The 18151-nt window shown below is 38.2% G+C and overlaps 3 protein-coding genes and 1 long non-coding RNA gene across 4 annotated transcripts; 1 reads left to right on the forward strand and 3 right to left on the reverse strand.

The window, feature by feature from the left end:
• On the reverse strand, nt 1638–2042 carry LOC109129305 (RNA-directed DNA polymerase homolog; the record flags this gene model as incomplete). The annotated part of the gene is made up of 1 exon (XM_019237143.1): nt 1638–2042. A coding segment is annotated over one exon (405 nt), but the record flags the coding sequence as incomplete, so codon positions are not given.
• Nucleotides 8306–10233, forward strand: LOC104747466 (iron-sulfur assembly protein IscA-like 1, mitochondrial). Its single transcript, XM_010469097.2, has 3 exons — nt 8306–8633; nt 9582–9699; nt 9789–10233. Exons 1-3 carry the CDS (start codon nt 8441–8443, stop codon nt 9877–9879), a joined length of 402 nt encoding a protein of 133 aa, XP_010467399.1. The 5' UTR covers nt 8306–8440; the 3' UTR covers nt 9880–10233.
• On the reverse strand, nt 11416–12224 carry LOC104747467. The gene is made up of 2 exons (XR_761157.2): nt 11850–12224; nt 11416–11756 (listed from the first exon to the last, which is right to left on the reverse strand). It is a non-coding gene; the product is annotated as an uncharacterized LOC104747467 (long non-coding RNA).
• LOC104747468 (transcription factor MYB32-like) lies at nt 13090–14360 on the reverse strand. Its single transcript, XM_010469099.2, has 2 exons — nt 13919–14360; nt 13090–13797 (listed from the first exon to the last, which is right to left on the reverse strand). Exons 1-2 carry the CDS (start codon nt 14179–14181, stop codon nt 13245–13247), a joined length of 816 nt encoding a protein of 271 aa, XP_010467401.1. The 5' UTR covers nt 14182–14360; the 3' UTR covers nt 13090–13244.

Raw genomic sequence — 18151 nt, forward strand, 5'->3', positions numbered from 1 at the left:
GTCCAACATAAAGGTGTACGACACGGCCTCCCATACAGGGCCTCATATGGAGCCATCCCAATACTAGCATGGTAGCTGTTGTTATAAGCAAACTCTACCAAGCTCAAGTGATCTGCCCAATGACCACCCCAATCCAGCACACACATCCTCAATAAATCCTCCAAAATCTGGATCGTCCTCTCTGACTGACCATCAGTCTGAGGATGATAGGTTGTACTCATATGCACCTTCGTGCCCATCTCCGCCTGAAATGCCTTCCAGAACACCGAGGTGAACTTGGAATTTCTATCAGACACAATACTAGCAGGCACACCGTGCAATCTGACTATCTCCCTCACGTACTTCTTAGCCAAAACCGCTGCTCCATCAGTTTTCTTGATGGCCAGAAAATGCGCAGACTTAGTCAAACGGTCCACAATGACCCAAATAGCATCAAACGTCCTCGACACAGGCAAACCTACCACGAAGTCCATCGTGATCAAATCCCACTTCCACTCTGGAATGGGTAAACTCTGTAATAAACCACCAGGAACCTGATGTTCCGCCTTCACCAGCTGGCAAGTATCACACTTTGCCACCCAGTCAGCTACGTCCTTCTTCATCCCGACCCAGTGATAATACCGCTTGAGGTCACGGTACATCTTGGTCGCTCCTGGATGAATAGAGAACTTGCTCGAATGAGCCTCTCTCAGTATTTCCTGCCTCAAATCCTCACCCTTGGGCACACAGATCCGACCATGCACAAGGATAGTACCATTAGCAGAAACCTGATACTCTGCACCCGCAGCCTTAGAGGCATTCACCAGCCCCTCATCACTCTCCTGAGCTAACCTCACTCTGCTCAACAAATCTGCTCTATCAACTGCCTCCAAACCCAAAGGTTCTTGTGAGATAGCACACAAACTCAATGCACTAATCTCACCTACCAACACCTCCATATCCTGCTCCTGAGCCGAAGCCACCCGCTTCCGACTCAAGGCATCTGCAACCAGATTAGCTTTACCAGGATGGTAAGCTATGTCCAAATCATAATCCGCTACTAACTCCATCCAACGCCTCTGCCTCAAATTCAGCTCAGGCTGAGTAAAAATGTACTTCAGACTCTTGTGATCTGTAAATACCTGTACCTTCCCACCATACAGATAGGATCTCCAAATCTTAAGAGCAAAGATCACTGCTGCCATCTCCAAATCATGAGTAGGATAATTAGCTTCATGCTTCCGCAACTGCCGCGAAGCATAAGCTATAACCTTCCCCTGCTGCATAAGTACACAACCCAACCCCACTCTAGAAGCATCTGTATACACAACATAAGGCTCGTCCTGCTCAGGCAGTGCTAACACCGGCGTGGTAGTCAACATCTGCTTGAGACTTGCAAAACTTGCCTCACACTCTGGTGACCACACAAACGGGACATCCTTCCCTGTAAGCTTAGTCATCGGCTGAGCCATACTCGCAAAACCCCGAACAAACCTCCTGTAGTAACCTGCTAACCCCAGGAAACTCCGAATCTCAGTGGCACTCTGCGGCCTCGGCCACTCCCTGATGGACTGAATCTTCTCTGGATCCACTGAAACTCCCTCAGCTGAAACAATATGACCCAAGAACCCCATCTCACGCTGCCAGAAACTGCACTTACTCAGCTTAGCAAACAACTTCTGCTCCCGCAGCTTCTCCAACACTGCTCTCAGATGTACTACATGCTCCTCGGGACTCTTGGAATATACCAGGATGTCGTCGATGAAAATGATGACTGACACGTCCAGAAACTCCTGGAACACGCTGTTCATCAATCTCATAAACGCAGCTGGCGCGTTTGTCAACCCAAACGGCATCACCACAAACTCATAGTGCCCATATCTCGTCCTGAAGGCTGTCTTCCTCACATCTGCCTCATGAATAGGGATCTGATGATAACCTGAAGCCAAGTCGATCTTGGAGAACCAAGTAGCACCCCTCAACTGATCCAACAACTCATCAATCCTCGGGAGAGGGTACTTGTTCTTCACAGTAACTCGGTTCAAACCCCGGTAGTCAATACACAACCGAAAACTCCCATCCTTCTTCTTAACAAACAACACCGGAGCTCCCCACGGTGAACAACTAGGACGGATAAAACCCTTGCCCAACAAATCCTCCAGCTGCTTCTTCAGCTCTGCCATCTCTGCTGGAGCCATCCTGTAAGGAGCCTTGGATAACGGCATCGTCCCCGGTTCCAGCTCAATGGTAAAAGGATCCGACCGAGATGGTGGTAATCCCTGCAATGACTGGAACACATCCTCAAAGTCCTCCACAACCGGAATACCGCTAACCGTAGACTTCCCCACTGACTCTGGCATAGATATAGTAACCAGATAGGCCTCACGGCCCTTCTCGATCATCTTCCCTGCCTGAACGGCTGAGATCACGAGACTCCCCGAAGTCGGTCTAATACCCTGAAAAACCAACTTCCCTCCTGGACGCTCAAACTCCACTCTACCCCGATAGCAATCCAAATGCACCTTATACCGATGCAACCAATCCATACCAAGAATGACGTCATACAACTCCACTGGACTGATAAGCAAATCCGCTGGCCACGACTCTCCTGCGATCTGAATATCAACTCCTCCAGCTCGTCCAATAACCCTCAGAAACTTGCCTCCAGCAACTCTGACAACTCCTGAACGCTCTCCAGAATCCCCTCTGATCCCCGCACTCACGGCACACTCCGGAGTAATGAAGCTATGAGAAGCTCCAGAATCAAACATAACATGGGACTTAAACCCGCCCACCAACAAGGTCCCTACACAAATCTCATGTGTTGAGAACCTAACACTTGACCACAAGCAAAAACAAATATAATCTGAACTATTGAATTGACTAAGTTCGAATCTCAGAGGTTATACCTGTGATCGCTCCTGCACTAGTGCCACCGGGCTCCTGAGTCGAGTACACCTGAGTCGTCGGCTCAATCCAACCCACCGGCTGCACACCGTGCTGCACACCCTGCTGCACCCCTGGCTGAGCTCCAGCCTGCAACACTGCTACTGCCCTCTGCTGCAACTTGGGACAACGAGGCTTGATATGCCCCGTCTCTCTGCAGTAGTAACACACCCGAGTATCTGTCCGCGGCTCCGTCACCGCCCGCTGCTCTGTCACTGCCCGCTGCTCACCTCTCTGTGGACAGCTAGACACCTTGTGGTCCCTGCTACCACACCCAAAGCATTTCGCACCCCCGTGCCTCGATCTCTGCATAACATCAAACTTCCTCTTCTGCCCCTGCGCAGGCTTGCCGCCCTTGCTAGGAACAGAAAGCGGCTGAGACTGCTGTGGCTGCACCGAAGAACTGACCACAACCACCTGTGACCTCAAGTCATCCTCTATCCCAGCTGCAACCTCAACCAGCTCTGCTCTCGTAGCATAGCTCCTCACTCTGCACCGAGTCCTCAAATCATCCCGCAGAGCCAACAAAAACCTCCGCACCTGAGCCGCCTCTGGCTCCCATGCCCTGCCTGCATACCCCACAAGCCGACTGAACTCTGCATCCAGCTCCCGCACTGTACGGTCCCCCTGAGTCAAACCCAAGAACCGTGCCTCCATACGATCAAGAGCCTCCTGAGGAAAATACTTGGAGTTAAACTCCCCCACAAAATCTCCCCAAGACATACCCCTCTGCACCCTCCGTGCTGTCACCGACCTCCACCACACACGAGCATCTCCTGACAAGTAAAACACTGCCAGATCCACCCTGTACCGGTCGGGACACCTAAGCGAAAGGAAAATATCCTCCATCCGCTCTCTCCACTCATCCGCTACACTCGGATCGGTACCTCCTGAGAAATACCCTGCTCCCACATGCCGCAGCTGCTCCATCATCCGCACATACTGAGCATCCACAACCTCGGCCCCCGGCTGCACACCTGCCTGCAAACCCGCCACAGGCTGCACCGCTGGACCCTGCCCACCACCCACGGGCGGCACTACCGGATCCTGCCCACCAACCACTGGCGGCACTACTGGATCCTGCCCACCAACCACTGGCGGCACAACTGCTGGAAGTCGCTGCAAAACCTGAGCTAGCAAGTCCATCAAGACATCCTCCCTGCCTGGAGCACCTCCCGCTGCAACCCCCACACCCGGGGCAACACCGTGACCGACACCGGGCCCATCCGCCCTGCCGTCACCCAAACCAGCCTGGTCTCCAGACACACTAGGATGAACCTGTGACTCCGCCACCTCCTCACTGGCCATGCTCTGGGTCACACTCACACTGGCCTCAGGAACCTGACCTCGTCCCCGACCCCGACCACGACCACGCCCACGACCACGACCGCGACCAACAGCATCCTCACCCCTAACCATCTGTATCATCCAAGAACAGAAGGCTAAGCAAACAATAATTCTAATACACAAGAAACACAACTTACCGTGGAATCACAACACAGGCTCGAAGAGGATGTTCTAGGACTTCATGCCACACTCAATTGACCGACTCACACAATCAATCATAGCATGGAATCCTAAACATCAACAGCAAAAGCACAATGAACCCTAGTCCTAGAACCGTAAGGGCTCTGATACCAAAATGAAACAACCCTTCCCGTTTTTTTTTTTAATAAATAAATAATAAATAATAATATAATTAAATAACTACAACTAGTGGTCCCATACCCACTAGCCACCTAACCACATTCACAATCCAACAGCGGAACCACATACCAATAAATATCCAATAAAACAATATCCAATAACCAAATAAGTAATATCCAGCATTAATCCCAAACAGCATAAATCAAACAACCAGCAATCCTAACAATGCTCTAAGACTCAATTCTAGCAACCTAACAATGCCAGATAACCATACAATCAAGTCCCTAGAACATCCTCCTCTTCATTGCCTTTGATTCCACGATCACACTTTGCCTTTACCTGCACCACAAACACAAATTGAGATGCATGAGTATTTGATAAACACTCAGTGAGGCAATCCTCCCATCTACTGGGCTATACACACAAGCAATAAGATCTCTACATGCCACAAACAACAATCAATAAAACAAACCAGGCAATATACATAGCATGCAACATCCATCGTAACTGAACAAGGGGTGTCGACCGACACCAGATGGTGTCGATCGACACTGACTATCTGGTGTCGACCGACACCAAACTGGTGTCGACCGACACCCTGCCCGACACTCCCGAAAACCCTAGTTTGCGTCGACCGACACCTCCACATGGCATCGTTCGACACTCGCTAAAGTCCCGAGCCGTCCTCGCGTTGGTGTCGACCGACACCCCAACTGGTGTCGACCGACACCGATGCCGAGCAGCGATTTCCCTCGATCAGAAACTCCGAATCTCGCCTCCAAGCTTCTCCAATCCGCTCCTTGCACTCCCAGAAGCCAAACCCAGCCCAGACAGCAACGAAATATCATAGAGAACTCAAAGAAACAACCACATAAGCACCAAATCACATAGAATCTAGAGATCTTAGCTTAGATAAGCCATGGTCATGCACTCACCTCTTTGCAGGAAGATTCTGACCAACAAGAACGAATTCCCTCACTCCTAGCAAGCTTCTAGCACCTTCCCAGCCTTGGATCTCCCAAGAACAGCAAGGAATCTCTCAATCTCTTCCCAATAGCTCAAGAACACTCTCTCTTTGTGTTTTCTCTCAAAAACGGCGCATAAGACAAAACAACACGACCCTAGGTCGTTTTCTTCCTTTAAAACTCGATTTAGGGATTCCCTAAACCAACCACGCAAACCGGACAATTAAAATTGAACCGACCAAACCGACCACAATTGGTGTCGATCGATGCCTCACTAGGAGGTGTCGATCGACACCCTTACCAAAATACCAAAATTTGGTTTGCGGGTGTTACAAGGATAATAATTGACAGTATAATTTATTTAATTATGATATTAAAGTAATTAATTGTATAATTTTCTTAATTCTTTTTCTTATAGAATTAGTAATTTAAAATTAAAATTAGATATACATATATGAACTATCTTTTTTTTTATATGACCTATCTTTTTATATTCATTAAAGTGTCTAAATTTTTAATTTCTTATAATTTACAAATATGTTAAAACAATGCTTTGTATAACACATGACAAAATCTTTGATTGTTAAAATTGACACGTGTCGTGATCACATTAGTTACTAACTTTGAAAACCAAGGTTTATATAAGAACATAATATTAAATAAGCTATCAAATCAATCACCGATTGAAAAAATTAAGAAAATTACTTTAATTTCTTATTTTTCTTATATTATGTTAATCACTAATTTTAACACATTAAACCTTTTTATAATTCATCACTTTTCTGTATAAATTTCTTTTACAACATGATTATAATATAATAATTGTAATTAAATTGCATAGATAACTTTCCTTATTAATTGCACATATTTTCCTATTGAAATTAGTAATTTAATAGATAACTTTCCTATTAGATTTAGTGATATAATATATTACTCTTGGTTTTATATAATCTCAAAAATATTAATTTTTTACTATATGATTATAATTAATAATAATTGTAAATTATTACATATATTTTTCTTATTAATTGCACATATTTTCCTATTGAAATTAGTAATTTAATAGATAACTTTTCTATTAGAATTAGTGATATAATATATTACTTTTGGTTTTATATACTTTCAAAAATATTAATTGTAATCCTTTTATTTTTAGAAATTTTTAATTTCTTATAATTATTAAATAATTTTTTTCACAAATATCAAAATATTATAGATATAACTTGACACGTCGTGATTATATGAATTACTAACTTTGAATACTAAGGTTTATATAATAATATAATTGACATTGATTCTGTTAAATAGTAATTTCAATACTAGCTATTTTTTTATTTCTTTACAGAGTTTAAATTAGAAATTATGATATGTCTAATTGGTAAAAAATATCAAAATTTTGACTAGATAGATTTTGTCACCTTTTCTGTACTGTATATAAAAGATAGGGAGGTAGGGGCCGTAAGTGCAATCATCAAATTAACCGTCTGGTCATAGCAGAATCAGATCTGAACTTTTGTCATGAAGAACTCTGGAGAGACTGCGTCTCCTGCAGCCACTCCCATCGCCGACGGTATGAAGAAGATGAAAAGCTCTTCCCTCGAAAGCCAGGCTATCTCGCCACCTGCACTACAACGTGTCTATTCTCACCGTAGAAAGAAGTCGACAGATTCAACCCCATCTCCACCGTCTTCACCCCGTACTCCCATTCTACCTCCACGTCCAAAAGCAATACGCGATGAGTAAGTAATCCTAGAAAACCACTAGGTCTTTCTGAATCGTATCTTTATATCATATACCGTTCTTCCTTAACCTGAGATATCCTTTTTCATTTGTTTCAGGGACAGGGGGAAGAAGTGGCGTGTATACCTACTACAAGTTCACGGCTTTATCTTCCTGTTTCATAGTCTGTTGGTTGCGATTGGTGGGAGTAATGTTCGGGAGTGTGGCGCAGTGCACTGTTTAGTATACTTCGTGCTACACCACAAGTTTCTCTCCCAGATACCCTACTTGTTCTGTCTTGCAGTTTATATTCTAAAGGGGATCATACCGTTGACACGTTTTAAACCTGTGAGCCCGAATCGTCTATTGATCGTTGATATGACAACCATCTCATCCGGGCTCATTATCCTTGAAATTGCTATGCACCACACACTGGGCAAATTTGTCACTATCTGCGCGGGGCTTACAATCCGAGCGCTTTTGGTATGGAGCCTCAGTCGTGTCCGAAATCCATATCTTCAGACCAATTAAAAAGTATTATAATGAAGAAGAAAAAGATTAGGGAGTTGTAATAGATTGTCCGAAATCCATATCTTCAGACCAATTAATTAAAAAGAGAAATTCCTTTAAATACCACTAAATAAGTTTTTTTTTTAAAATACATTAGTTTTTTTTTCCAAAAATAACACAAAAGTTTTTTTTTCCAAAATTACCACTAACACAAAAAATTGAATTTTAAGAATGTAGAATTTTAAAAATTGACAAATTTAGTTTTAGAGTTTAGTTTTTAGGGGTAGGGTTTAGTATTTATAATTTAGGAATTAGTTTTTAGTATTAAAACTTTAGTTCAATTATGTGGTATTTTTGGAAAAAAATACATTTTAGTGGTAGTTTTGGAAAAAAAACTAAATTGTGGTATTTTTGGAATAAAAACTTATTTTAGTGGTATTTGACAATTGCCCAATTAAAAATCAATATCTTCTTTTTCTTATATTATCAACATGATTATAATATGTATAATTTTTATAAATAACTTTTTTAAGACATTTGCATTTTTTTGACTTGGGTAGAAGAAAAAAAAAAAAAGAAGAAGGAGACATCGTCGTCGTCTTCTAGCTTTTTGATTATGTCCGTAACTCTATAATAATAATTCTCCGAGAATTCGATTGGATTCAATTCGATAGATGAAGGCTTCTGGAGTTTTAGCGGCTGCGGCGGCGAGGGTTGGACCGGCGTTGAGGAAGCAAGTATTAACCTTGACGGACGAAGCTGCCTCTAGGGTTCATCATCTCTTGCAACAGCGTCAAAAGCCTTTCCTACGATTAGGCGTGAAGGCTCGTGGCTGCAACGGCTTGTCCTATACCCTTAATTACGCTGGTACGACTCCTCTTTGATTATTCATTTTCTGGGTTGGTTTCAAATTACAGCCTTTGATTTTGGGTGGAATCAAGTTTCAATTTTGATTTTAGGGTTTTAGATTGTGAATTTTGATCTTGTGCTGTGTTTTTGTTATTTCTCTATTTGATAGCCATAGCCTAAGGAGGAGATATAGATACTAGAGTTTGGTTAAAATTGAGATTGTTTTATGTGTGTTCAATATTGATGTAACTGGTTTGTGGTTCATTAGTGATTGCTGTAGAGTCAATGATTCTTTGGATGTTTCTTGTCGTATGAGACAGATTCAGGGACTCTAGTTGAATGCATAGGTTTCTCTTTGAGTCTCTAGATGTTCATGGCAGGTTTTATATTGGGGTTTTAAGTTTTTTGATTGAAAAAGCCGTATGTATTGCTATGATTCAAGTTCTATCTACTTCATAAATATAACATTCAGCGATTGTTTCTTGTCTTCAAGTGTCTAGATGCTCGCCTCACGTTTGGTAGCTTCATTCTTTTGTATCTTAGATTTGGTTAATCCATCCCAAACTTGATGATAGTTAATACTTGGTAGAGTGGTAGTTCTTTTTGTTTATTTTTAAACTTGATAGTTAGGTTTGGTAGATGCGTACCTTTTTGTTCCTTCAGAATTATTCGTGTTCTGTAACTTTTGGTAGTAAAAGGTGGGCTACATTCATTTTTGCTTTTATCTGTATGACTGAGTAAGCAAAAGTACTAGATTAGCCAACAAAGCAGTGTACTCGAGTATCAATGTATGGTTCAAGGTGTTATGATGTGACTGAAATCTCTATCCTCATATCAGCTGATGCACAGTTTCCTCAATATTATTTCTAAAAAATAGTCAAAGTTGCGTGCTATGTTACATGCTGTTGATCGCATGTCTTGAGCCTTTGTTTATTATATATATCTCTTTGTGAGTGCTTGTTTCAGATGAGAAAGGGAAGTTTGATGAGCTAGTGGAGGAGAAAGGTGTGAGGATACTTGTTGAACCAAAGGCTTTAATGCATGTGATTGGAACCAAGATGGATTTTGTAGATGATAAACTCAGGTTTGGACCTCTGTCACATTTCAAACGCAAAGTCGCTTGCCGATTTTTTTTATAACCATATTATTAACCTCTTTTCTTTAATTGCACAGATCAGAGTTTGTGTTCATCAATCCTAACTCCCAAGGTCAATGCGGGTGTGGTGAATCGTTTATGACAACATCTACCTCCAGTGGTAAGTAGAGTGGTTGTCGATACACGGATATGCATTGTTACGACGACACTATCATATATTATACTGTTGCTAGAAATGGAGTGGATGAGAAACAAAAGGCTTTGCAATAAGAATTGAGTTTTATGTTTATGTGCAACTTTAGGCATAGATTGGTCATTGCATTGCATATATATTGGAAGCTTCCGGGTTGTTGATTATAGATATTCCTGAAGCTATGTGTTGAACGGAACGAGTTCTTGTTCTAGTGATATCTTGAGATCAATTCATTTATCAAATTGTTGGATTATGTAAATTAATTTATGGGTACTACTGAGGCCTTAGAGACAATTCGTTTCTCTTGTATATATATATATGTTACTGAAGACTGGGAGTCTGTTGGTCGGCCCTGGACAGGCTTTTCAGTTCAAGATTAGGGTCGGTTTGGTCGAGTCTGTTTCAAGTCTCAAGCCTACTGTTGCATATCGAGTTTTTGATTGTAGGTTTACACATCTAGCTTGTCTGGACTAAAACCAAAACCAGAACTGTATTTCAAAATGAGGACTCAAAATTTGGTTGTATCAAAATAAGAGAGCTTAGTTCAAACTTCAAAGAAGCTAGATCCAATCAAGGTTTGACTCATAAATAAGCCAAACAGATCCGGCCATCACAACAATTCGACTTGTCTACCAAAACTATCATAAGCCCATTCAAGTCTAGGTGTTTAGTAAAGAGGATAAACTCATGGCTCTATAAACCACTATTAGATCATTCGATGTACGTACGTTGTCTGAAAAATATGAAGTTTATTGACGTTTATATCAAGTCTCAGATTACATACATGAATAGAACCTTAAACTATAGACATGTAGACGAATCATATCGTTATAAAATAGATAATGTCGTCACTTCTTATTACATAAACTTACAAACAGACGTACCAGATCTTCCAAAAATTGCACCTAACAGGCTAACACAATTGAAAAAGGTAATAATGCTAAAACAAATTAAAAAAAGGTTATAAAGCAGATTAGAATTTGGTGTAAACGCATGTGATGACCCTTCTTCGAAGCATCATATTCGTTACACGTTTACTCTTCCTAGTCCCTACTAAATATAGAAAATGCATCTATTTTTCAACCTTGGAATAGAACTCCAACTAGTTAATTCATCACCAGATTGAAACAAAATATAACTTTAGTTATTCATCATTTAAATTCGAATGATAAACCAACAACGCCATTAACATAAACCATTATGTAGATTATATATTACTAGTATTCTATAATAAAATATGAAACTAAAATGTAGTTTCATTTTGTAGCAATATTTTAAATAATCATTAATTAGAATTATTAAAACATTTGATGTATAATTTTAATTGATTTTTTTCTGTTTCTAAAGATTTAGGTTGTTAGAGAGCCTTATCATGAGATAAATTTATATTTACAGGGTTGGAAAAATAAAACTGGTTTTGTTATCTCTTTGTTTTTAAATAATCTTAAATTTCAATTTGAAAGTTAATAAAGTTAATTAAGAAATAATGGTTAAATAATTAAAATAATATGTAGTATTTAACAATATGCAATTTCATAATTAAAATAAATTCACAAAACACTCAACAAAAATAGAAAAAAATAGTTGACAGCATTTATTTTGTGCAACAAATAATTGACAACAAAATAAAAATATTTGTATCTGTAGTCTAAATGGACAAAAGGTTTAGCTGTGACCTTTTAATGAACATATGAGTGACACATGTTTCAGATTTTTCTTGCTTATTCCTCTTCTGTAGCTTGCTTCTCCAGTCTCTTCTTTCTCACTCTTCTTTTATTTATTAATGAGTAATAGAGTTTTCAATTCAAGTCAAGTGGCTTCCACTCGAGAAAGAGGCTCGTCATGGGAAGATCTGGTAACAAAGATTTGTTTATAGCGAATTAAACAAAAATCAAAATTTTGAAAAACTAAATATGAACTACTGATATTTGATTTTATCACTTACCAAAAAAATTCCCAAATTTCTGAAAACCATGTCTCTAAGAGTCAAGGCCATTTGAATCTCTCCAACATGACTACACTGTACTTACCTCCGACACCTTTCAAACTCTGCAACCATAATCCAGTTATTAGCAAGATGTTTGAGCGTTGAATAGATGAAGATGATTCATACTTATACAGAAAAGAATAAAATAATTGTTTCATTAGATAAGTGAGAAGTGTGGAAGAGATAAAACAAATTATAGATCATCAATAAATTGTTAATGGAGAGGGTTTATTTATGTTGGATCCTGAGCAGTTGAGAAGAAGGTAAATCGTGGCTCCAAAGTGAGAATAGTTTAGAAACAGATAAAGTTTGAAAGGTCCTATGAACGTACCCAATTGAAATATTGTATATTATTTTAATTAAAACTATAATAAATTTTCCATTTGCTAAAATCCAACGGAAATCCAAGATATGATCAACGACCAACAAGTCTTTTATTTAAAGTATGTAGTAATGAATTGAAACATGTACCATCCAACCACTACAATCGTTCTCATACACTTCTCATCCTCACACAACTTATCACTTCATTGAAAAAAATCTCAAGCTTTCTAGAAATTAGCATAGTGAAATAAATAGTAACTCTTTTCTAACTAGTCCAAACTTGAATCGTAACTAATCTCTATAGGAAATTAAGGATTTTTGTCATTTAAAAGGTTCACTATAGCCAACTACGAGTAAAAAAGTCATAGTAAGAATCATAGTAAACCTTTTTTCTTAAAAATAATTAACTTGTTAAGACTTTCATTGGTTTCGTGACTTTCGTCGTATTGATCAAACTAAAGGTATAATTTTACACTATACACTAATTTATCTTTCACGTAACACATTAGAGTTTTTTTAAAAACTGGTTAAATCATTCTTGATCAAGCAAACCGAATTTTTTTAAAAAATGGTTGAAAAAGAATTTGAAATGACACAAAATCTATTCACTTAGATGCAAATTATAGATATATATCATTTTCCAAATGTAGACGTTAAATCCTATCGTATGTCAGAGAGCCAAGTCTCCATGATGGGATTTTTGTTAAAATTGCACATCGATCATATAGGAACACAATGTCTAGCGGTACATATATGCTCTTTTAAGATCGAGATAGAGACTTAACGCTCGACCAACGATTTACTAACTCATCTCATATTCATACTAACCTATCTTAATTTATATACGTACCATATATACTTAAATACAAAACAATTGAACTCAAACTCGATTAATCTGATTTGAAAATTTCAAGTTAATATACAAAAGTTGGGAAATAAGGGGAAACAAAGATCAAGTAAAAAAAAAAAAAAGAGTCTAAAATTATCACACACCTACAAATTATCATTTCACTATTTCATTTATTTCATTTATTTCATTTCCATGCTTCTAAAATCCAAAACTCTTGTCTTCAAACCCAAGAAGTCATAGCCAACGCCACTACTACTAACATCAATCGAAGAAGAATAGCTAATGCTACTACTATCCTCTGTCTGACATTTCGCAGTTTCACTACTACACTCCATGCCGTTCTCCATGTAAAAACGGGACGCAGTGTAAGGAGGAGTTCTTTCTCTATGGTTTTGGCATGGTGGACTGATCTTAAGCTCAAGATTCAAATCTGGGCATATTGCTTCTTCAACAACAACAACAGGGTAGTACTCAACGGTCTCTTCTTTACAACCAAACCCATTTAGATTCTTTTTACTTTGCTTCTGGTCCACAGACTTCTCTGTGTTCTCAAACTTTGACCCAAAGGAAACATCTTTTACAATTTGGTCCTCTGTTTTCGCCTCGTTGATTGCTCTGTGGGTAGAGGGATCAATCCCTTTACTCAAAAGCTTCCTCTTTATATGTGTGTTCCAGTAGTTCTTGATCTCGTTATCTGTTCTTCCAGGTAATCTCGCCGCAATTAAAGACCACCTAATGAACAAAAAAAAAACAGAACATAAGTTTCAAGAAACAGAACATAAGCTTCAAGAAACAGAGCATAAGCTTCAAGAAACAGAGCGTATAGATATACGAAGTTGAACAAGGGACTTACTTGTTGCCGAGGAGGCTATGAAGCTTGATGATAAGTTCATCTTCATCATGTGTAAAGTTTCCTCTTTTGAGATCAGGTCGGAGGTAGTTAATCCACCGGAGACGGCAGCTTTTACCGCAACGGAGGAGACCAGCGGCTCTAGGAAGAGATCGCCAACAGCCTTCGCCATGAGACTTGATGTAAGAGACAAGTCTCTCGTCTTCTTCTTTAGTCCAAGCACCTTTGTTCATGTGTTCTTTCTCACAGCAAGGAGATCTCCCCATAGCTATTTTCTTGTGATGATGATGATGATGATGATGATGATGCTTTTGATTCTGTTGCTGAGGGTTTTATGGTGAAAGGAGGAGGGAAGGTTGGAGGTGGAAGGTGAGCCTAATTGGCTTCTAGAAGAGAGTTGGTAGGACACGTTTGAAGGAGTGGCTGGTGGGGCTCTTCCTCTTATTATTATTTTCTTTTGTTTAATATTTTATTTTACATCAAACTATAACTGCCACATTCACATATTCAATATTCACTAGTTTTTTTCACCCTTCAATGTACATCTCAAAACCATTCATTGTTCACAACTTTTGTTTTTCTTGCACTCCATCAAATTTCAAGATGAAATGCTTAAAAATTTGTGGTTCAACAATACAAAAACCATCATGTCTTTTATAGTTTAACCTCTTACTACCATTTTTTTTACCATCACTAACGTTTAATAGTTTCGAACCGTTATTACCAAAGTAACATAATGTTAATATGTTTGTCGAATATTAAATTTTATCTATGCATGCAGTTTTGAAGAGGTTGAATAGCTTTGTCCTTCTATGAGTGATCTTTACTTGCCGGGTTATATTGTCATTGTTTTTAAGAGATTGGCTCTCTTTGTGATATGAGGAGGTAGATGTTATCTACGATTTGGCCATGGGCTTTCGTGATAAATCGCATTTGCTGGTGTTTCTCAGGAGAAGAAGTTTCTCTTTTGTTTTGGTGCTATCCTTTTTTAAGGTCTGCTTAGAACTTATGTTTATAGGTTTAGGAATCGTCCTCTTTCGATTTTGGTCTTCATATTATCTGCTTTGCATTTGTAGTTTTCTTTGTCTCTTTTCGATAAGACTTAGCTTCCAGGGAATTTCCTTTTCTGCCGGTTTAGTTTCCAGGAACTTGTTTTCGTTCGCCGGTTTAGTTTCCTTCTTTTAGGCTGTAGATTCCGGGGATATCTTTGTTTTCCGTCGGCATAAGTTGTAATTCATAATGTATGTTTTTATGTTCTATAATATTATCAGATGAACAAAAAAAAAGCTTTGTGGTTGATTTTGGTTTTGATGCCATACTCCAAAAAAAAAACTTCTGTCGACAAAGTATTTGAAACTTTTGTTTCCATCGTGGAACTTCCACCGTCGAAGTGTATAGCCTGCCTATAGTGCTGACCAGTGGCGGATCTAGGAAAGAAAATTATATGGGACACTACTAACTAAGGAAATTTTCTTTAGCAATAAAAGCACTTGGAAAAAATAATAAAATGAAAAAATGATGTAGACAAGAGGGATCGAACCTTCCATCTATGACAACATATGGGGCACTTTTTTCCAAATGAGCTAAGTGAAACTATTGGACAATAACAAATTGAAAAGTTGTTAAAATTGAGTGTCGGGCACGTGCCCTACCTCCTCCCAACGTAGATCCGCTCCTGGTGCTGACCAAGAAAACACAATTTATTGTATTGGGATTGAAACACTCCTTTTATCAGCCAATTTATCAAGAAACCTTATTTATGCACACAAATTATTTCTTTTAAAGGTGTTAATAGTTAATTGCACATTTAAAAATTTTAAACATAAACATAACATTGCATGGGAAATGAAAAGAAAATGTAGTCCTAGTCATGTTATGATCTACATAAACAATGACTCAACCAAAATGATGAATCACAAGAATACAAGCTTCTGATTAGTTTAAGTGGTATTTGATAATACATACTTAAATGCTAAATAAAAATTAGCAAACCCCTATATTTCCAAAACCCAAACTTTGGCAAAATTCACACCTTAGTCAAAATGTGTGAACACCATTACACCGTTGAATTATATTTTTAATGCAACCACGTGTCACCGGTTTTTATCCTCAAAATATAATAAAACACAAATACAAACAGATAAATACATCTAGAAAATAAAAAGAAGTAGGTGTTCTAGAATATCAATGTTTGTACCAAACTCTTATACATCACTATCATCTTGTTGGGGACAAAGCCCCTATGTGCCCATACGTGACGCCTTGTGGATGAATAGTCCAACTTCATTTAATACATAATTATTTATTTATCATAACCCCAACTCTTTTTTCTTTCATTTAAATGATTGATTGATGGTTAAAAATGTTTGTTGGATAAAAGGTTTGTTTTTGTTTTAATTTAATTTAATTAATTGGTTGCGGTTTTTAGATTGCTTGTTCTAGTTATTGTTTAGTTATTTTAATGACATTTGTTAGGACAAGGCTTGATTGATAAGTTAAATTAAGCTCGTCAATATTATAAGTTTATAAGTAAGTAGTACCTTTGAACCTAAAAGATAAACCTATAGTTTATCATATGATGATATACGCATATATAAACTAATGTCAGTTTTAAAATGTTAAGACTCAAGTTCGGTTCGTAATTGATGGTAAAGTTTTAATAAACAATATTCATCTATATTGTTGCTTGAAACGTGGTCATAATTAATAAAAAAATAGAGTTGATCAGATCCTAAAGACCTGATCAATGAGAAAAGTTAATTGCTTGATGAAGCTTAAATGAAAAAGAAATCGAACAAGATATCTCCAAAGTCCAGACAAAACATGCATGATCAAGAAACGAGAAAAGGAAAACCCCATGAAATGTCTTGTATACAATGTTCGAGAAACCAAACTCAGGATTTTCATATTAAAGCATGTACTAAAGAAGAATAAGTGGTTCGAGTATCCAAAGTCGTAGGTTCAGGAAAAGTGTAGAAATTTGTAACTGGTTAAAATGACGAGAATTTAAAAGTATGTTTTGAAGGACATTTTACATAAGAAAATGAAATAGTTAAACAAAAAAAAAAGGAATAAATAGTGGTTTACAATGAAAGAGAATGTCATGGCCCGACCTTTAACCTTAATGGCTTAATTACAATGTACCAAGACAGATTGCAACATACTACACCGATCATCCTAAAAAAAAGTTGTTCTAACTACTTTTTTCTAATTACCATATTAACCCCTCCTCATTTTTATGTGTGCGTCTGCAATCTCCATCTACTACTATCATACAAACGTAAATGATCAAAATTACTAATATTGGCCGATTCCAAATAATAGAAACACACATAATGTTGAAATATCATTAGAAAACACAAATGTGAAGGAAACAAATCAAAATCAATAAAAGAGTAAAAAAATAATACTTGGCTGATCCAAGAATACATACACAAAATATTATCCTGAACATTAGAAATTAAAAAAAAAAAAAAAAAAAGGAGGACATGCATAAAACCAGAAAATGTCTAAGGAAGCTTCGTACCTAACAATACCAACCATGTCAAGTCCTCGATAGGGTTCGGTTTCAGGTGAGTCCCACTTGGTGTGTGTAAGGTGTGGTGGTTACTTTTTCACCAATCTTTATTTCATTTTATGGCCTACTTGATACATGTATTAAAAAGATCTCAATGTTACGTAGAGTACGAGGCAACCATAGCTCTCAAAATTGGGTTTCCACTTTCCAATATCAAAAATCAAATGGAACCAACCACTCTGAACCAAACTTAACCGAAATAACATATTAAACCACTTTGCTTTGAGACATGTTCTAAACCAAACCTAATCGAGGCTGTAATAAACCAAACTATACCGAACCCAAACATAAATTTTACTGGACCCAACCGATTTGAATCTGTAGAAATGATATTACTTAGAAATCTGAAAACCGGAAACACATAAGAACTGAACCAATTCTAACCAACAATTAATACTAAAGATATGTCCGGTTAAGATCCGAGTCATATATACCGATGAACCGATCGAAACTAGATTCGTTTTTACAATGTTTTTCCCCTTAAACTGAAAAACCTGAACGAAAACATAAACTGAGCAACCAAAACCACTGAAAGTGCCGATCACTAACTGTTGGATGAGTTCTCTTTGTCGCAGAATATAAGAACTAGTTCATATTATCTTGATAAATGCATGCAAAGACTTCCAACAAAAGCCATAAAATCCAGAGAGAAGGTTATA

The sequence above is a fragment of the Camelina sativa genome, chromosome 15 (assembly GCF_000633955.1).
Source record: "Camelina sativa cultivar DH55 chromosome 15, Cs, whole genome shotgun sequence".
Taxonomy (NCBI): Eukaryota; Viridiplantae; Streptophyta; class Magnoliopsida; order Brassicales; family Brassicaceae; genus Camelina; species Camelina sativa.